This window comes from Pelodiscus sinensis, chromosome 28, assembly GCF_052426305.1.
Source record: "Pelodiscus sinensis isolate ZL-2025 chromosome 28, ASM5242630v1, whole genome shotgun sequence".
NCBI lineage: Eukaryota > Metazoa > Chordata > Testudines > Trionychidae > Pelodiscus > Pelodiscus sinensis.
In genome coordinates this window covers 11743018-11763770 of record NC_143079.1, presented here as the reverse complement: position 1 = coordinate 11763770, position 20753 = coordinate 11743018, and the positions used below count along the sequence as shown (strand labels likewise).

Here is a 20753-nt window from a genome sequence, read left to right as displayed (position 1 = left end):
TAACCCCACTGAGGTCAGTGGAGCCGCACCAATGCTTACATGCTATGTCAGGACAGGAAGTGCTGTTTGCTGCTGCTCCTCCAACCACCTTGTTAGATAATGACAGCTTGCTCCTAAGAGAGCTAGTCCCCATCTGCCAGCAGGTACCGATCACATTGCATTGTCGTGAACTGACAATGCAATTACCACAAAATATACACAAAGCACACACTATTTGCTTAGTACTGGGTACTGCTGATGGGCCTCGTTCTGTGCCCGCCACAGATCACAGAGACCCCAAACACACTCCCTATTTGCACCATCTTGGGCAGTTTTATTGCAGACACCTGGATGCTTCCAACCAGAGCAATGCAGCCTTTGGAGAGATCCACAGAGGCCTCCACAGACAGCATCACATGGGGACAGGAGTAGCTTGGGAATATCTCAGATGATTTCCGGGCTCTGTGAAACCAGTGGGGGAGAGGGGGAGTTAATGCCCTGTCCCCAATCTGGGAAATTTAAACCTGATTCCCATCCCCAAGGTGATTCACCTGAAATACTGTTTTAGACCAGAACACAGGTCACAGAGCACTCCCAGAGCTCCACTGGCATATTGGGACACCCTCGAAACAGTAGTAATTAATTTGAGTTTTTCCTCTCTCTGTCTTAACACTCCTCTTTTCAGTCTTGCTAGTAAGGAACATGGATGGACAACATCCAGGTCCATGCTGCTCTTTGGAACCTACTTGTCCAAGCAGCTGCATGATAGATGGGGTCACCTCTGATATTAAGAGGACTCTCCAGAACTTATTTTGCTCCCTTTTTTAAACTCCACATGTGTGCGAGAGCCCCCAGTGTATGGTGTCAATTACAAATAACGCTTGAAGAGCAAGAGTAAAAATGACACGGTCCAGTCTGTCCGTATCTTCTCCTTCCACATTGCAAGACAAGGCCTCAGGACTGGGGCAGCACCAAGGCTGATGCAGCACAGCTGCAACTCCACTGTTACTGTGTCCTACTCAGCACCATGGCTGGCCAAGACCCCCTACCATCAGTAGATAACCTCTCTCCACAAGTAACAGTCTCTATGCCAGTGACTACAGCTTGGTGTTCCGGTGGAAGGTGTTCACGTGGTGGGGGGTATATGTTGGCTGATTGTGCCATGTGGAAACAGGGTATAGCCTATGCCGCAGCGAGCTGTCGTAAGACGTGGGGTAGTGCACTAGGCTGGTAGCCAGCGGCCGGCAGAGGTCTGAAGGTTGAGTGGAGGCAGCTAATAAGTGGCTTGGAAATGCAGGAATGATGAATGGGCTGACAGAGAGTGAAGGGATCAGTGGAGAAGACTGTCCCTTTAAATGGTCCGTGGAGGTGCCAAAGTTCACTGGGAACCTCAGCATTGTCCCTTTGTAACTGTCCTGCCCTGCAGTAGAGGCGAGTGGTGCAGGAAAGCTGGGGTTTGGCACCACGGCCCGGGGCTTGGCCAGGCCCTGCTGGAGGCTGGGTGACTCGCCGCACTTGTCCTTTGGCTCCACTCCCTTGACAAGAGGCGAAACGGCTTTTAGCTTCTTCCCATGCACAAAGCCCTCCTCCTCCAGACTGCGCTTGCTCCTCAGCCCGTGGCCCAAGGCAGGACTGCTCAGCTGGCTCTGAGGGACGGGTTGGATGAGCCCACTATTCTTGGGCAGCTGGGGACTGGCCTTGGTAAAGCTGGGCAGGGGAGGGACCCAGCAGGCTTTCACACTGGCAAAGGGAGAGCCTCTACTCCCCACAGAACTGCTTTTATAGAAGGCAGAGGGTCGCGGGCTGTCTCCACTCAAGGATGGTGGGGCCTGGCTCACTTTGCTGCGCAAATCTTCTGGCTGATCCATACAACCCTCTGTATCCTCCTGCCGCTTCCGAGGGGGGTTGGCTGGCTGCGTGTCCTGGCCCGGCTGATGACAGGCGGAGGGAGTCTCTTGGAAGTCACGGTAGCCTGGAAAATACTCCATGGGGCCTCGTAGAGGGTGGCAGCTCACAGGTTTTAGAACCTCACTTCTGTACGCATGGAAGCGGCCAGTGAAGATGGCAGGAGCAGGCAAGAGGTGGCGTCCTGAACTCCTGCTGTCTGTCCTCGGAAAGATCTGGCTTCCTCTAGGGCTCCGAGATCCCTTTGGGCACAGCACGCCCTCCCCTCTGTTAGGGAGATGACATGCTTGGGCTGGGTTACTGTGATCATCTCCCTCTGGCACAGGGCTCCTTCCCTCCTTGCACTGATGAATGACTGACGGCCTGTTGGACTCAAGCTCTGGGCTGGGGCAGGGGAGTCCAGCAGACCTCGATTTCTTCCCTTCTGGGCAGTGGCTCAGGTGTCTTTCATGATAGTGCAGCGATTCAGCCTTGCTCACCTGAGCAAGCAGCTTCTTCTTGGCCAAGGGAGACATGATGCCATGGTTCCCTTTGAAGCAGAAGCTGGAGAAGAGCCGTTTGTAAGCCTCGGAACAGCCATGGGCCCTGCAGTTGCTGTGACAGCTTGTGGATGGCGGACTCTTGGCCAAGTCCCTGGTGTTCGAAATGGGGAGCCGCTCCACTCGGTCTCCCAGTTGATTCTGCTTGGGTGCATCTGTCACATCCTCCACACTCCATTTGGGAGTGACAGAGGCATCTGGCTTCACCTTCTCAGGCAAAACCTGCAAGCCAAGGGATGAGACCATGAGCACTGGCAAAGCAGAGCCAAGTTAGGGTCAGGGAAGGCGTGGGACACAGCCCCCACCCATCTGCTAAAAGCAGAGGGGCAGTCTCAGCCTGGTCCTGGCCCGGGTCATCAGCTCTCCCCATTCTACAGTGAGGTGGGTTCCAGACCCACCAACCTGTTGGTGTCCCCTCCAGAAAGCTATGGGGGGCAGCCCTTTAGCTCCCATGTCTGCCCACTTGTTTGTTCTCTTCCCTCGGCCTCTAGCCATAGCCACCTCCGCCCTGCTGCCATACAGTCCATTGCAGCTCCTGTCCCTGCCCAGTCCCTACAGTGTGACTCCAGTGTCTCTCCTTGCAGCATAAGAGCTGTCAGGAGCACTGCTCTGGAGGCTGGTGTCGAGGCCGGGCGCAGTCCCACACCTGGTCTCCACTTTTCTCTTTCTTGACTCTCTTGCTTTTCTCAGCTGTGTCCTCGCCTTGCTCCCCACGGGGCTCCCTGGAGACCTTGTACTGCTTCCGGGGCTTGGTGGGGGGCAGCGGCTTGTCATCCTCACCCTTCAGATGTCGCACGTAGGGGAGGACCAGCCTGCAGGACAGAGAGGCAAGTGCATGAATCAGGGACTGCGGGGCCCAGTTCCACTGAGATGTGCAGCCTCTTCCCATCCTAACCATGACCCACTGCAAAGGACTTGGCTGGGCCCAGGGCAGAGCACAGCAGTGGCACAAGGCCCATGCAGCAGTACCTGTGTACTGAGGAAGAAGCGCCAGATTCCAGCACTGCTACGCCCTACATTCTCAGGGATCTGTCCATCCTCAGTTGTGTTTTTGTGTGTGGGGGGGAAAGGGGGGGTTGTTTGTTCCAGCCCACTTCTCTGGTCCCATCAGAGACAGCAAAATACCTCTGCACAGACCACAGAGTCAGGGTCGTACCACCCCAAATTACTGATGAAGAAAACTAGGCATTAAGCAAAGGTGCAGGACTTGCCAGGGTACCCAGTTTGCATGTAGGGTGGAGCACAAGGCAAGAAGCAGCAGATGCAGGGTGATGGCCACTAGAAGCCTGTGATCTGGGGACTAGGGCTGGAAGAGTGACCTCAACAGGGGTTAGACCACGGAAGTTCAATGCTGCATGTAAGAGTGGGATCATCTGCCACCTGTGTGACAGGCACAGCACCAGCTCAAACCCCACATGCCACAAACAGGGCGCAAGCCCCTTACTGTAATAGAGTGGGCTCAGCACCCCAGTGCAACAAAGCTCACAGCCTAGCTGGCAGGGCAAATGCTCAAATAGAGACCTTGAGGGCAGCCATCTGTGGCTGCTCCTGGCGACCCCAGCGGTTAATTGGGGCGAGGCACTCAGGGAAGGCTAGCCGCTCTTCCCCTCTGTATGCCACGGGCAGGAGGGTTCCATACCTCTCATAGTGCCTCCGGGTGCAGGTGGCTGCGCTGGTGCTTCCAGGGCTGCCCCCCAGCTCATCATACACATTCTTCCACAGGCGCCTTCCTGTGACCTGCAAAAGGAAGGGAGAGGAGTGCCACTGGAGTCACTGCGGACTGTGTCCAGGAGCACTGTGCACAGCATGCCAGCGAGTGGCACCCTGACCCCAGGAAGCACAAAGGCACAGCAACATGCCACTGCTGGTGGGAAGGGAAGGCTTGGAGTGCCTGAGCAGGGCTAGCAATGGCAGTTCCTCTCCAAACTCGGGATTGAGGAGCAGCCAAGGGGCCAATCACAGGTTCTGTGGTAGAGTGGAATCCTTGGGCCTGCTGAGGGATAGATGCTTATTGCTCTAATGCCTGGGACTACTACATTCAGCCTCACGAGAGGATAACCATCACGCTTTACAGCAGGAGAAGGAGGCACAGAGCAAAGGTGTGACCGCAGCAGAGCTAGAGCAGAACCCAGCCATTCCAACACACCACCCATGTACTGGGGGATAACCTATCAGCTTATGCTGGGCCTTCAAGCACCCTCTCTCTGCATGGCAATCAGCACTATGCTGCACTGGGGAGTCATCTTAGGCTCTTGCGGGCTTCAGCCAGGATAGAATTAAGTGATGGGCATAGAGGAAGATCATTGGATCCAGCCGCCACAGGATGGGCTTTGGGTCAATTTGCTGAAAACATACCATACTCCATCCCACTGGTGTCTGGAGCTGGAAAGCTCCAGACATGGGAACTGGGCAGCTTCCCCTCCCCAGGGTGTTCCGCACAGGTGCTGGCACCAGCAACATACATTGTTGCTGTTTGCAGGAACAGATGGGGTGATGAGGAGGAAATCAGCTGAGACAAGCAAAGTGCCAACATGAAGGAAAAGGTTCATTCTGCAGCAAAGTCCCCCATACTCTGCACATTATCCACCAGGGATAGGAAGAGGCAGCAGAAGATGCCAGCGCTGCTTGATTCAGAGAGATAAATCACCAGGTGCCTAGTTAACTCTCTCCTGCCTGCGAGCCTCAGCTGGGCAGGATCTGTAAAGGGCCAATTCTAGGATTCTGCACACAGTTCTTGCTCTATGGGGCTGAGCAAGGTATCTATGGTAGGAAGGCAGCAACCCTTTCCTTCAAACCCTTGCCCTGCCTGCCAGTGTCCCCAGAGACTAGGTTTTCCATCTACTCCCTCCAGATCCAGCATTGCCCCATCTGCCCCAAACAGCAACTGCGTGCACTGGCTCTTGCCCCCAGACCTGAACCAAGAGCTTCAACAAGACGCTCTTGCTCCCTCCCTCACCTCCTGCAACAAGGCATGCTGGCAAGGAGGAGGTAAATCCACAGGAACACTCCAGCAATAATCGCTTTGTAGTTCAGCAGCAAGCCTGCAGAATGTGGGTAGCCCAACGGGCAGAAAAGCATGGGACAGACTAAGGTCTAAGGAGTGTTGCAGAAGAGCCCAAAGGAAAGCCCCTTCTTTTTGTTCCTAGTGGGATTGCTGGAGCCAAGATATGCACCAACAGCATGGATTGGTCACCACAGGTTTGTGCACCAGGGATCACTTTCAGCCCTCTGGGCATGACTGTCTAGAAGCAGTGGCAATCCCTCCATGGTCCATCTTGGTCAATTTTATGGGCATATTCAAAATAATAAATGTCACGATTTTAGCTATTTAAATGTGAAATTTCAGTGTTGTAATTGTAAGGGTTCTGTTTAGGGACGTTAAATATCGGTTAATTGAATAGTCGATTAATCTCATGAGTTCTTATCAGTTAGTCGACTATTCTATAGTCCCTGGGGGCGGGGCCAGCTGTCAGTGTGCTCTGGCCTCGCTCCCAAGGAGTGCTGTATCAGAGGCAGCAGTGCAGGGTGCCAGGCAGGAGCTGATCTGCAAGGGGAGCCAGTTTAAAACACAGCTCCCCTCACAGACCAGCTGCCTATCGCCCCACGCTGCTGTCTCTGATAAAGAGGAAACAGCGTGGGATGGCAGTAACCACCGTCCAGGGGGAGTCTCAGCTGAAACTGAGCCAGGCTGCCTGCCCGCCCAGCTCCTAGTCCACTTTAAATGCAGAGCTGCAGCAAGGGAGATCCCAGACCCCATGAAAGCCAGGACTGAGCCAGGCTGCTGGCCAGCCTGCTAAAAAATTTACTGGCAAGGGGTGTGTGTGTGTGTGTGTGTGTGTGTGTGTGTGTGTGTGGAGGGAAATGCGTGTAGGCTATCGCATTAACCTATAAGCTTTTGGTTATCAGTTAATTGACTACATTATTACATCCCTAGTTCTGATCCAAAAAGGATTTGTGGAAGGGTTGTAAGGCCAATAGAGGGGGGATGCTGGGGTACTGCTACCCTTATTTCTGTGCTGGGGCTGCTGGCACTGCCTTCAGAGCTGGAGATTGGCTGCTGGCTGGGAGCTCAGCTCTGAAAATAGAACCACCACCAGCCGTGCAGAAGGATGGCATGATATGGTGCTGCCATCCTTATTTCTGCACTGCCACCACCAGAGCAGCCACCACTGTCTGTCCACCCAGTTCTGAAGAGAGCATGCAGAAGTAAGGGTGGCATGGCATGTTATTGCTACTCTTACTTCGGCACTGCTGCTGGCAGACTGCTGCCTTTAGAGCGGGGTGCCTGGCCAACAGCTGCTTTCCTCTGGTCACTCAGCTCTGAAATCAGCACAAAAGTAAAGGTGACCATATTGTGACCCTCCCCCCAAAATAAACTTGTGATCCCCCAGGCAACCCCTTTTTGGGTCAGAACCCCCAATTTGAGAAACATTGGTCTCTTCCATGAAATCCATATAGTATAGGGAAAAGCACCCAAGAGACCAGATTTCACACTTCATGGTGTGTTTTTTCCCCATAACTGTGAGTTTGGTAAGGCCCTTCTCATGATCCTCAAAACCAGTCAGGGGCAACCTAGGGTAATGAGTGGACCACATGACTGGCCCTATTTCATCTCAGTGGGCCACAAGATTGTTGTAACCAAGATGGTCACCCAGGATAAGGTAGTTTTGCTAATTGCGCTTGCATATGTAGAATGTGCAGGCTGACTGTGCTTTGACTGAATGCAGGGGGAGTGCACGGATGTCACAATGTTGTGAGCAATCAGCACACACCTCGCTTTACGTGTCCTTGCTTTAAGTACATGTCACTTGTAATACTGCCAAGAAAAAACCTACATGGATGAAAACCAGCAGAATCTGGCAATCCTGGGCATGAACAACAGTAAACGAAATATCTTGTGGGTCACATACAATCCCATTGGGCTGCACTTGCCCACAACTGCTCTAAACTCTGAGCTGCTCCGAGCAGCTGCAAATAGCAACAGATTTCAGCTCCTGAAGTCATGTCCTGTTTGGCTAGAGAGGACCCTGCAACAGGGCAACGTAAGTACCTAGCTGACGACAAAAGAATCCCTGCCCCAGTAACAGTTCCACTCTTCTTACCAGTTCATATGCTCCCAGCTTCTCGACGGCTTTATAGATCTTCCACAGGTTAACTAGACAAAGACAAAGAGCAGGCAAGGAGTGAGGGCAGATCACTGTGCAATGACACGACTCACCCTTCATCACCAACGCTCTGTCAGCAGAGGTCATGTGAGAGCAGCTCCCATTGGCTTTAATGGGAGCTACAGGATGGGCCATCAGCATCATGATGCAGGATCACCAGCCAGGGCAGGGCTCCACTCTCAGGATGTATAAGGAGCACCTCAGCCATGTCATGCTGGGAGACCAGCTGTTCTGCTGGCTTTTGGCGGGGGAGAGGAGAGGTGCTGGGACCTCGGGCAGGGCCCTGCCACAAGGAAGGTCAGTGGGTTGTTATGGTCCCGCTGAGCAGATGCACTGTTGCAAGGAAGTTGCCAGCCTGGCTGAGGCCTCTGCTGGCATGGCCAAGGCGGCTGCAATCAGAATTGCTGTGAGCCACCTTCATGAGGATCCCATGAACAGCCACAGGTGCTTCCTCTGGACCACTAAGCTGTGCTAGTTGCTCATGGCACTGGCAGTTTACTCAGCCAACAGGCCTGGGCTTGCTAGCATGGAGGGGGAATTGTTGGTACTTGTCCTGGGTGCGGGGTAGGGCCACTTCCTGCCCCTACTCTACAACTGGTCATTATATGGATGGGTCAGTCTCTCACAGGCCAGCCCTGAGGAGGTGGCTGGCATGTCACTTCTACACCCACTTCTGCAGTGCCACCTGTCCTGGGAACCAGCAAAGGATTCAGGGACACCCCTCCCCAAAGACATGGTTATGAGCTGCTGCGCAGTGGGCTGTGGCAGCAGAAGTGAGTGGATACACACGAGGTGAGTGGACTCACTCTGCTTGAAGCCAAGATGAGGCACCCTCTCAATGGGGGTGTGACGGTCCTTCATGAACTTGTAGAGATTGACAAGAAAGGCCTGTTCCTCCTCCTTCTCCCTGCTGGTTTCCTGTTCATTCTCCATCTCCTCCACCAGCCTCTTTTGCTCCACTTCAGAGCTGCTGTCTGACTTCGGTGCTGGAGAGTCCTGCAGAGAATGACAAGTGAGGTGGGGGAGCCAAGTGACAGAGGAGTCACACAATGAGTCCATGGCCAAGCTATGAACAGAACCTGGGAGTCCGGGCTCCCAAGCCCCATTCTACTCACTGAACCATGCTCCCTATCAGACCCACGAATTGTACCAGGAGGCCTGACTGCCAGACCATTGCCACGAGGTCACCCAACTTATATGTGTTTGTCACACAGAGCCAGCTAAAGCTTTCCTGCATCTGAGTGGGGGGGTGGGGGGAGCTACATTAATTCCTTAGTCCTCCTAGATATGCACAACTGAGGATCAGCAGCTCCCATGGCCTAGCTCATGCTTGCTTCAGAACAGCTGTGCATGCTGGAGCGCCAATATCCAGGACCAGTTAGCCCCCAGAGCCCCTCAGCAAGGAGTGGAGCAAAGGAAGGCCACTTACTGAACAGCAGGTATGACAAGTGGTTACTAAAGAGTCACGTTTTCTTGCCTCCTTACTATCTCCCCTTGAAACCTCAGCACACATCTGCATGGGTCTGCCTAGTGGATACACACAAGCAGCAGTGAAGTAGGAGCTAGGACTCCTGGGTTCTCTTCCTGCTAGTAGGGTGTTCATGAAATGCCATGCTGCATTGTACCACTGCTCTAAATACCATGAGAGGCATTTTGTGGTTGGAGGCTTTTTATTAGCTCCGGAAAGTAACAGACTTGTGCAACTAAAGAGTGAGAGCCACAGTTTATTATTCTCTCAGCTGGGAAGACAGCCAAGTTGGTCAGAGCGCTGGAGTTGTGTGAGAACACGAGGAACGGCTTCCAGGAAAACAGAAGGGCAGAAAGACTTGCTCTCACTCTCTCTCTCTCTCTCTCTCTCTCAGCTAAAAATGTTTCTCGTTTGTTTGTTCTACATTTTCCGGAGTTATAAAACTTGTTGCTATTTTTGGGCAAAGCAGCTGCTCAGCTCCCAGCACTTTTTCTCCTTTCTATTCTTTTAACTGCTTGTGACAGATATGTTATTTTAGCTGCTGAGTTATTTTTGGGCCTCCTTTTTCTTTTTGAAACCCCAGTGCATTCAGTGCAGGGGACTGGTGTGTGAGCGAGAGTCCTGGCAATTCAAGGCCTCTGCCATAGGGCAAGTTTCGCAAACCCACTCAGCACTGCCACAACCCCCTCAGGCTTGCCCCGACAGGATGGGCTTCTGCTACAGGACATGAGCCATGCTTTGTACACGATTTGGTCCCCACCCACTTGGGTTGGCTGTGGCAGCGGTTGTGGTAAAGCAGCCAATTACCTGCTGGAAACTGAACTGTGTGAATGAACCACTTTACCAAATGCCTTTCACCAGAACAACTCTCAGTAGGGAACAATTTCCCCCAGATTGAATCCATGCTGATGGTCTGGAGGGTGAGAGGCCTGATCTGCATTGCTGTCACCAAACATCCAGCGCCTTTTAATGGGAGCGGTGTTATGGTGTGCCCAGCTCAGGATGCTTGGTTTAGTCCCATCTTTAGCAATCACACCAACCACATAATCCTAGAACACTAGGACTGGAAGGGACCTCGCGAGGTCATCGAGTCCAGTCCCCTGCCCTCACGGCAGGACCCAGTACCGTCTAGATCAATAATGCTGAGGACTCACACAATTTGCACCCCTCACTCTCAACATCAAGCCCATCTCTCTCTCCACCATGATGGAAGCGGCAGGTGCCCTTTAAATGTGCCCACAATGACACAAGGCATCCTATGTGAATTTTCATAGTGCTCAGAGAGACAAGGGATTGACCAAAACCAGTGTAACCCAACACTTGACTCAGGGAGGCTGCACGGGTCACACCCACCCATGGCCTTTAAATTGACAGCTGAAGTGGGTACACCAGTCCCTTGGATGGTGCTGCAGCAAGGTGGCCATGGAACAAGCCCAGCAGGCACGCAAAGAGGATAAAACCACAACTTCCCACAATGGAGAAGTCACAGGCTAATGAGCTAATGAGGCATTTTCCCTGAAACAGAGCATGGACATGCTCCCTATGGTCCCCATGCAGCTACCTCCACTGGACTGAGCACACTCCACACACCTTCCACAGAGCAGCACAGGGCCACGTGCACCCAGCAGTACAAATGATTATGCCACATGCTTCATGCAGCAAGGGCAGCAATGCTCGGAGACAGCAGTGGATAGGACTTCCCCAATTGCCGTTCACCTGTTTCCCCTCACTAGTTTCTTGGCTTTGCAAATTCCTCACTCAGGTTCACCTGGTGTGAACAAACAATCTGAGCATTTGCTTTTTCTTTTGAGTTATCACCGTTCCTGGAAATGCTCTACTCTCCATAATAGCACCGATTATCCCAGAGGTCTGTAACACAACTTGGCCCACACATTCTCAGTCACAGCCTGGCTTCTGCAGAAGGTGCACACCTATGTGCACACACCATCACTTGTGCGCACGAACTGAGTGCCAGACAGGTGTGCATGCCTCTGACTGCAGTGTCATCAGAAGACCATTCACAACTGTTTCCGCAGCACTGGTTACATCTGCCGGGAAACTCAAGAGAACAGCTGAGTCTTATCAGCATCTAGCAGCCTCAATCAACAATCCCTTTTATTTACAACAACCAAGTACTGGGTCTTCTCTGTTGTCAGGGACACACCTTTTCTGCATGTTGCATGTGCAAATAAGGGACCGATGAAGGCACAAGTCAGCCCTGGCTATACAAACAGGCCCCATGCAGAATTCTGTATCTACTCCATGAAATGGCTTCACATCACGCAACCACCATGCCAAGGAGCCTGGCCTTGTGCAGGGCAAGCTGGCCACTGAGGCCAAGCTGAGGCAACATATTATAAAAGCAATACACCTTCAGTGTCACTCCCACCCTTCCTATCTTCTCCCCCCATCCTGTTCCTTTCCTTTCCTTTAGCTGATTTTAAGTACATTTAACCCCACCCCCACTCTCCAGGCCTAGAAACTATAATTGTGGTGCTAACTTGCCATTTGCTCCATCCCACTCTTTATTGTGCTAATGCTTTCTACCCTTTCCCCTCCCCTGTCTCAGTCCTGCCCAAGTAGACAGCTCCGTCTCATTGCTTCCTTGTGCTCGGTCTCTGCCTGGCAGCTCTAATCGCCGACTCTGGGGCAGGTACCCTCTCTCTGTTCTGGAGCTGCACAATGCCCAGCCTAACAAGGTTCCAGGTCAGGACTGGGGCCCTTATGAGAATACAAATAAAACATTCTCTTCCCTGGAGACCTGCCTTTGCAATTTGTTCTTTTCCCTTCACCTAGAATAAGAGTGAGACTAACCCAAATTCCAGTGCTGTCTTTTAGTACTGACACCTACAGCAGTCCCCTATCAAGGTATGCTGGAAGAGTGATGAACAGCCCTTAGTGACTGTTTTGCCACTAAGGTAAGGAGAGAGATTCCCTGTGCTAGGCTGCCCAGGAACTTTGCTTGTTGTTCCTGAAGCATTGCTGTCAGTTGCTGCCCTAGCCTGTTGAGCAGCAGTGAAGCTATGGGCATGGGTACCCAGATAACAAAATACACCTCAACAGCATTCTTTCCTCACCTCCCTTGGAAGCTCCAAGCCCCACATTCCCACCTCATGGAGAAGGCTGAGTGCATCGAGAAGCTCCAATGGGAGACAAGAGAACTTCATGCCATTTCTCACTCACCAGCTGGTCCAGTGAGTCTACAGTGCTCTGGCTCCCCTCAGGTTCGGGCTTCAGAGCATTAGACTCTTCCACAGGCCCCGGCTCAATAGCCTCCATGGTGGATGTCATCTTTTTCCTCTTCCCTTTGAAGCTGGGTGCTGTGTCCAAGGGAGAAGATGGAGAAAATATTGAGAAATGAAGGCCCAAACAATCGTGCAAGTCAAGCTAGTTATCTATGTACTCTGCACGCACACAGCAGAGTGAGACACCCACACTCCTTGGCATCCCAGACACACATATTAAGGAATACACAGGATCAGTTCCTCCAATGCTACAGAGCCCCAGTTTCCAGCATGCGTAAACCCGGATCAATCTTCCCTCCTCTCAAACATAAGCGCAAGCTAGATCTCGATTCAGACTCCCCAATCCAGGCCTCTCCAAAGGACAGAGAACCAGATGCCCCAATCTGCATAGCCTTGAACTCGGGGAATAGTCAGGTCTCTCAAGATTTCATGCTTGGGCCCATGGTTCATTGCTACATGCCGCTCTTTCAGAGGCGGGTCCTGCCTCTGAACGGAAGGACAGTCCCCAGTCAGGGACACTTCAGCATTGGATATGTCAGAGGGGCCCAATACCCTGGACTGGGCCCGAAAACAAGCAGGCTTTCCAAGAACAGAGACCTCTGTGATGCAGGTACCTGCAGGGCTTCCTGTTCAGAGATATGCTGTGTTTGTCAACAGCTCGTGATGGCGGGGCGTCTGGCCACTGCTTTCACTTTCAGGGTGGCTTCCTGGAGCCCTATGAGCTAGTGCGGAGCTGTGAACGCTTCCCCACCTCAGCCACATCCGTTCCTGCCAGACGCTCAGCTAACTGCCTCTGGCAGGTGGCTCACTCTCCCCTCGAGTCACTGAGGAGGGATGAAAAAAATCCCTTTAGCCAGCGAGCAAGTGGAGATACCTTCTACTTCCCCACTCATCACCTAGGACATGGCAACACATGGGAACCTGCCTCTACTGCAGCCCTTGATAATCCTGCCCTGTCGAATTCTCTTTACCCTCAGGCTCATCAACAAGAGCCTGAACATCATGGAGAGCTGGATAGAGGTTACCTCCCTTCACCACCCAGCAGTTAAATACTTCTCACCAGTTTCCACCTGGCTCACAGAAGAATCTCAACCTCTCCAAGTCAGATTGCCCTGCACTGTCCCCATTAGGCTTAAAACATGTATATGGGGCTGTGCTGCTGCTAATTCAGCCTGAAAGTCACTGAGAACTGGACACTTACAAAAAAGTAAACCCACCCCGAACAGAGAGACAAAAGGGAAACTCTAGCCCAAGGGCCAGGCCAAGGGAAGCACAGCCAGGATGCTCTAAGAAGCATATTACTGTCATATCTAGAGGCCACATGGAGATCAGTGCCCCACTTTGCTAGGTGTTGCACAGACACGTACCTGCCCTGAAGATTTTACACTCTAAATTGAGAGAGAGGAAACTCAGGAACCGAGCAGAAACGTGGGCAGTGGCAGAGCTGGGATCTAGTGCCAAGTCCCTGTGCAGAGGTCAGTCCTCAAGAGGGACCCTGATTTGTCACAGCAAGTATGGAGGCCACCCTCTATCAGAAACTGGGCCGTATCATGGACAGCTTCGTCTGTGGTCATGCAAGCCACCTTGCCGAGCAGCTCCAATACTACCCAATGTTTCTTGAAATGAAAGGCTCATGCTCTGCTGTGAGCTCAGGGCAGAGACCCTGCCCCACCTTGCTGCATTTGTGAGATTCCTCCCACATTGCATAACTGCTTAATATAGATTCTGTTTACATAACAAGAAAGGAAGAGAAACAAACAAACAAAACCTCCCTCCTACTCTGCACTGTTGCCGGTGCCACAGCTCCTGTGAGCAACATCTGCCGGGCTGAGGTCACCGACTACTCCAACAACCCCCTTTTCCAAGCTGGGGGGGGGGGGGGGCAGATGGGAACCAGAGCTGATGGATCAGAACCAGGTCACATCAGTCTGTCTCCTGATGCTGCTGAAATATCCACCTCTCCTTCCTGAGCCTTTTGAACAACAACAAGTGCTGATTTGTTCCCAAAGCTCAACCCCTCAGCCTACTCCAGTTCGTGTTTGCTGTGTGTCATTCTCAGCCCCACGGGGTCAGCGAGCTCATAAAACGCTTTCACATACTGTACAAAGGGGAGAGAAAACTGGCCGGTTTAATGTTCTCTGGGCATGAGATCACCACGCAAGGCAGCCAAGACAAGCCCGGCTTCTGAGAGGATTACTGGACATGATGACAACTTTGGGAAACAGCAGAGAACAGCTTGAGTCTTTTACCCGGCTTATGGCAGGAGCCACTGTGGGGGAGGAAGGAAGGCTAAGAGTCTGTCCCCTCCAAACTGCCTCAGCTCATCAGCATGGCACAGAGAACAGGCAGGGAGACAAAGGGACAGACACCTGAACACTCACTGACACAAGAGCACAACTCCCAACAAACAAAGGAGACAAGTGCAGGCGTTTGTTAATTACAAAGCAAGCAAAATGCCATTAATTAGAGTTTTCCTAACAGTTATACTGGATGGACCAAGGTTTGTGGGGGTTGCATGTGGTGGAGTGAGAACACAGCTTGGCTCACACCACATGTAGGAATCTGCCTCTCTGCTCTGCAGAGTTTTGCAGCTCCCGCTTCATTCTTCCAAGGCAGACCTCAGCAGTTGTTGCCTCCCTTCCCCCTTTCCAGAAGATACAGTAATTACACTGTTCTTTGTTTCATGCCAGTTGGGATGCATCTTATCTGGGTTGCAGCACTGCAAAGCACCTGTTTTTTTCCAAGGCAGCTGCATGCTGGGCCTTGCTTTGCAGTTTTACTGGTATGGCAAAGTGCCTGTTTTGGGGCTGCCCTTCTGCACAATTTGGGGCTCCAATCACCCTCTTCTCACCAGTCCAGAGAGGAGAGCAGGGCATGCTGCTTCAACTCAGTTCTTTATTCTGCTATCATTAGTGGATTGATGTCGACATATCATCATATAAAATGGAGCAGTACCAAAAACACCATTTTACATGTGGGGAAACTGAGGCACAGAATGAGGCAAGGAGTCACCCAAGGCCAGAGCAAGAAATAAAAGTCTGCTCTCCAGGCTTCACCCTAGAGATTACCCTGCCACAAAAAGAAAATCTTAAAACAAAGGCCACCCAACCTTGCTAACAAATCAGAAATGAGAGAGGACAATGACCCATGAGCTCATCTAAACCTTACTTAAGAGGAGAGGGGGATGCTCAATCTCATACATATTCCAATGCATAGAAAACAGGAGAATGCACGTGTGGACAAATGCAATTTACTAAATATCCAAGGAAAAACAGCTCCAACCTAATCTGGAACAGCCAGGTCCTCTGGTATTTTGGAAAAATCTACTGAGAGTAGATGTTTGTACTTCTCAGCAGTAAACTGCAATTTCCAGAGTCACTTCTCCCCTCCCCCTGCCCCCACTACTAAACATTTATCTTGTTCACACTACCCTGGTACGTGTGCGTGTATGTGCTCGCGTGAGCATGGGGCAAATGGGAATAGTTTCATTCTTCTACATGGCTGTAGTAGCTGAAAAGTGTTCTTGAAAAGGTCAAACCATTTCTTGACTTGGAAGGAGGGGCCGTTAGCATCTTCAAAGCACAAGAGTAAGCCACTTTCGGGAAATGACAGCGTACAATGGAACCAGAATTCTGCGTACACACTGTACAATACCTCAGCTTAACCCTTTGGAGGCCATGACGGGGAAGGGGAAAAACAGCCAGATTCTTCTGGGAACCAAAGAAAAAAAAAAGCTGTTGCTGACAGCTGTCACAACAAATTAGCTGAGAACAGCTAAAGATTACAAACCACAACAGGAAGTGGGAAGCCAGAACCCAACACAGCACTGAAATTTACCAACTAGAAAGAAAAGTGCATTTTGAGATAAAAATTACTGGGAAGCCCCTTGCAGCTAGAAACTTTTGAGACAAGGAAAAAACTCCCCCTCCCTCCTCATTGCTTCTGAAGAATCTGCAGCCTAACGGCTGGGCTCTGGGACCAGCCTGCGAACCGGGCTGGGCAGCTGCAGCTCCCATCTCCAAGGGGCTGCTAGGGAGCAAGTGCACCCCTGCTCTCTCTGAGCCCAAACCCAGCTGCAGGACAGGGGCTCGGGAGTGCGCCGGAGGTTTGACCGTAACCAGAATCCAAAGCTGACTTCCCTGTCCTCAAATGGGGCACGGCACCCGCCTCCTGCTGCCAGCCCCATTTCCCACTCCAACTCCTCCCCCTACCCCCAACCCACTCCCCTGCTGCCAGTCCTGGCCTCCCACCTCACCCCAACCCTCTCCCCTGCTCCCAGCCCCATCCCCCCACTGCCAGCCCCCGTCCCCAACTCCCCCCCACCTCAGTCCAACCCCCCGCCAGCCCCCGTCCCCAACTCCCCCCCCAGTCCAACCCCCCCACTGCCAGCCCCAGTCCCCAACTCCCCCCCTCAGTCCAACCCCTCCACTGCCAGCCCCAGTCCCCAACTCCCCCCCCTCAGTCCAACTCCCCCCCCGCCAGCCCCCGTCCCCAACTCCCCCCCCTCAGTCCAACTCCCCCCCCCGCCAGCCCCAGTCCCCAACTCCCCCCCCCACCAGCCCCAGTCCCCAACTCCCCCTCAGTCCAACCCCCTCCACTGCCAGCCCCCGTCCCCAACTCCCCCCCCCCAGCCCCCGTCCCCAACTCCCCCCTCAGTCCAACTCCCCCCCCGCCAGCCCCCGTCCCCAACTCCCCCCCCTCAGTCCAACTCCCCCCCCCGCCAGCCCCAGTCCCCAACTCCCCCCCCCCAGCCCCCGTCCCCAACTCCCCCCTCAGTCCAACTCCCCCCCCGCCAGCCCCCGTCCCCAACTCCCCCCCCCCAGTCCAACTCCCCCCCCCCCCCCCCCAGCCCCCCCCCCAACTCCCCCCCCGCCCCCCCCCCCAACTCCCCTCCTCCCTGCGCTTCCCGGCTGGGGACGCGCTGCCGACCCAGCCCAGGCAAGGCTGGTTCTTACCCATCGCCCGCAGCGCCGCGGCCTCAGCGCCCGCCCGGCCCCCGCGCCGCCGCCCGGCCCATGCGAGACTCCGGAGTGTCCGGGCTGAGAAGCAGCAACTCTGTCCCCGCCCCGCCCCGCGCGCCCATTGGGCGGCGCTCAGCGCCTGATTGGACAAGGGCGCCGTCAGTTCAGCGCGCCCGCCCCGCGCCGCGCGGGCCCTTGGGATTTGTAGTTCGCGAGAGAGCCGCCCCCCCCCCCTTCCCGCCGATCGCCCGCCCGCTGCGCGCGGCTCGCCCCTCCCCCCACGCCTGAGGGAGCAGGACCCCGGCCGGGCCAGCTGCGGGGCTGCCCCGCTCCCCCCTCCCGCGCCGGCCGGGCCCAGGCCACTGGCGGAGGGTCGGGGGTCGCTCCCGGCGCCCCTCGGAGGCGAACGGGCTGACCCGGGGGGGGAGCCGGGTGCGGGGGGGGGGGCCGGCGGGCTGACCCGGGGGGGAGCCGGGTGCGGGGGGGGGGGCCGGCGGGCTGACCCGGGGGGGAGCCGGGTGCGGGGGGGGGGGCCGGCGGGCTGACCCGGGGGGGAGCCGGGTGCGGGGGGTGGGCCGGCGGGCTGACCCGGGGGGGGGGGTGCGGGGGGTGGGCCGGCGGGCTGACCCGGGGGGGAGCCGGGTGCGGGGGGGGGGGCCGGCGGGCTGACCCGGGGGGGAGCCGGGTGCGGGGGGGGGGGGCCGGCGGGCTGACCCTGGGGGAGCCGGGTGCGGGGGGGGGGGCCGGCGGGCTGACCCTGGGGGAGCCGGGTGCGGGGGGGGGGAGCCGGCGGGCTGACCCTGGGGGAGCCGGGTGCGGGGGGGCCGGCGGGCTGACCCGGGGGGGAGCCGGGTGCGGGGGGGGGGGCCGGCGGGCTGACCCTGGGGGAGCCGGGTGCGGGGGGGGGGAGCCGGCGGGCTGACCCTGGGGGAGCCGGGTGCGGGGGGGGGGAGCCGGCGGGCTGACCCGGGGGGGAGCCGGGCGCGGGGGGGGGGGCGGCGGGCTGACCCGGGGGGGAGCCGGGTGCGGGGGGGGGGGCCGGCGGGCTGACCCGGGGGGGAGCCGGGTGCGGGGGGGGGGCCGGCGGGCTGACCCGGGGGGGAGCCGGGTGCGGGGGGGGAGCCGGCGGGCTGACCCTGGGGGAGCCGGGTGCGGGGGGGGGGCCGGCGGGCTGACCCGGGGGGGAGCCGGGTGCGGGGGGGGGGGCCGGCGGGCTGACCCGCACACAACTATGACCTAGATGCCGGGAAGAGACGAGCCCGCACCCCTGTGTGAGCCAGGCACCCCGCACACACGCGTGAGCCGAGTCCGGGAAGGGAGAGCTGGCTAACCCGGGCACGTGCGTGTGAACCAGGCGCAGGCAAGAGGGGAGCCCGAGCACACTGCTCCTAAGATGCACTTCTGTGTTCCGCACTTCAGAGAAAGAGAAACTGACCTGTGCGATTTCGTGGGGACATGCTGGACTGTTACCTTGACGGCATACCTACTAGCCAGGGATATATGCCTGATGTATCTGTAGTAGAAAGCGGAAGCCAGCTAATATGTGGCTTTAGTTGGAGAAATGAAATCCCAGCCTCACTCAGTGCCTTAAGGGAAGAGCTGAGTACAAAAACTCAGTTGTCCCTACCAGAGCATGGCTAGTAGTTGAGACTGTGGACAGTATTTCTAGTTTTAAAGACAGTTACAAAACCAGAGGCTTTTTAGAACTGTTCCTTTAAAGCCCAATACAAGTGAAGTCAATACAAGTGCCGGTGCACCGACTTCAATGAGTTCCTTCAGTTTATCCCCTTGAGACATGGCTATGTTTAAAATGTAGCATTATTTTAGCTTGATATTTCTGTCCATTCTGAAATATTGGTTCAAATATTCATTGGTAGTTGCTATTCAAGCCTGTCTCCATTTTCTGTGTCCATGTGTGTCTAGCCCATTGGTAGTGTTACATTCTGTAAATAAATTTGATCTTTTCTCTCTGGCTTCTGATACCTTGTGGAGATGACTTTATTTAAAATAAAAATAGTGATATACAGCAGTGGGGAATGGGATTTAATGCCAGCTTTTGAATTATACACTCAAATGGCAACTAGTGAGGAGCACTTAGCCCTGAAAAACTGGAAGATTTAAAGTAAGGGTTCAGTGGATGGAGACAAACTGAATTGTTGAAAAGATCCATTAAGCCAAATGGCACAGCCAGTGGAGGGGCTAGGACAGGGGTCTGCAACCTATGCCTCTCAAGCCAAATATGGCTCGGTATGTAACCAAATATGGCTCTTCTCTCATTCCCAAAATACATGCAACTTTTAAAATTAAAATAAAAAATTAATTCAAAATTTTAAGAACACATAATTACTCATGTAACTTGAATTATGCATGACCCTGAATTTCACCAGTGATGATGTAAACTTCAAAGAAACATGCGAAAAGATGCAGCAGCAGAAGTCCCATTAAATAAAAGTCGGAGTACAATATTTCATTTGTTATTAATCGTCATGTCAATTATCAATAATATTAAGTTGTATATTTTCAGTCATGAAAATGGGCATTCTTATACAGCTCTTTGTTGACCACTAGTTCTGAATTTTGAGGTAGTTTGTCTCTTTGGTTTGAAAAAGTTGCCGACCCCTGGGCTAGAGGGTCTTATTGCTGGAGCCTGTGATATAGCATTGCAAAAATACCCTATAATGTTTTGGAGTTTTGCAGTAATCTTGAATTACTTCCATAATTTCTATTTTGAAAGAATATACTAATTCACCAGAGAGGCCTTATTGCCTTCAAATGCTAGTAGCTGCAGTAAAAAAAAAAAAAAAAAAAAAAAAAGCATTGAAGAATACAAAAAATCTAAGCCATAATGATGTAGCTAGGTGAGAGGCTAGTCCATTTCAAAGTTTTGCCAGTAGAACTATTTGGGTTTTCATGACATTGCTGTGCCATCAAAAGCTCTAGTATAGTCAGTTACACTGGCAAAAAGTGTTTTATAGCATTGAAGCATGTTTTGCTTAGGTAACTGGTATACACTATGCCACCAAGATGTTTTTTTTGCCAGTATAAACTGAGTCTCCACTAAGAGGGATTGCTGCTTTGCTTATGCCAGCCACAGGTTTGAAGTGTGGAGGCTGGTGAAGGGAAGGGTCACAATCAGGAATAAACTGGAAGAGGTTTTGATAAGGGGTAAAGCGGGGTGGGGGACTGGGGACATTCCAGCTATGATTGTAATGTCTCACACATTTTGTTTAGTGTCATGTTACTGTTATTGAAAAAAGCTTAAGGGTTGTGTTATTTCCTTTCTTTTGATTATTACTGTGAAAAAAACAGGAAACTGGAGTTGTACTCCTCTTAGTGCAATAGCACACAGGAGAGGAGGAGGAGGCTGGAAAAATATTCTACTACATATTGTTGTAACTGATCAGAGAGAGGGGGCAGTACAGGAAGGGCTGTGGTATAAGGAACAGTGAGTAATTTGTGCTTTTTATGACTTCCTTCTCTTGGTTCAAATA

General features: G+C 53.6%; 1 protein-coding gene across 3 annotated transcripts; it reads right to left on the bottom strand.

The window, feature by feature from the left end:
- Positions 1-288: 288 nt before the first annotated feature.
- ARID5A (AT-rich interaction domain 5A) lies at positions 289-17412 on the bottom strand. Of its 3 annotated transcripts, XM_075911051.2 has the most exons (8): positions 17257-17339; positions 12916-13125; positions 12240-12376; positions 8395-8584; positions 7526-7578; positions 4063-4160; positions 3070-3235; positions 289-2645 (listed from the first exon to the last, which is right to left on the bottom strand). In XM_075911051.2, the coding sequence occupies exons 3-8, from the start codon at positions 12345-12347 to the stop codon at positions 1077-1079; spliced, it is 2184 nt and encodes a 727-aa protein (XP_075767166.1). In that variant the 5' UTR covers positions 12348-12376; positions 12916-13125; positions 17257-17339; the 3' UTR covers positions 289-1076. The 3 variants fall into 3 exon arrangements, with proteins under 3 accessions (XP_075767166.1, XP_075767165.1, XP_025043471.1); XM_075911050.2 differs by lacking the exon at positions 12916-13125 and having other exon boundaries at positions 17257-17412; XM_025187686.3 differs by lacking the exon at positions 17257-17339 and having other exon boundaries at positions 12916-16477.
- Positions 17413-20753: the final 3341 nt, after the last annotated feature.

Coding starts and splice junctions, on each gene's coding strand:
- ARID5A (XM_075911050.2), bottom strand. Junction 8,585..12,239: donor TAGACTCACTGGACCAGCTG/GTGAGTGAGAAA, acceptor CATTCTCTGCAG/GACTCTCCAGCACCGAAGTC. Junction 3,236..4,062: donor ACCCGGAGGCACTATGAGAG/GTATGGAACCCT, acceptor TCTGTCCTGCAG/GCTGGTCCTCCCCTACGTGC.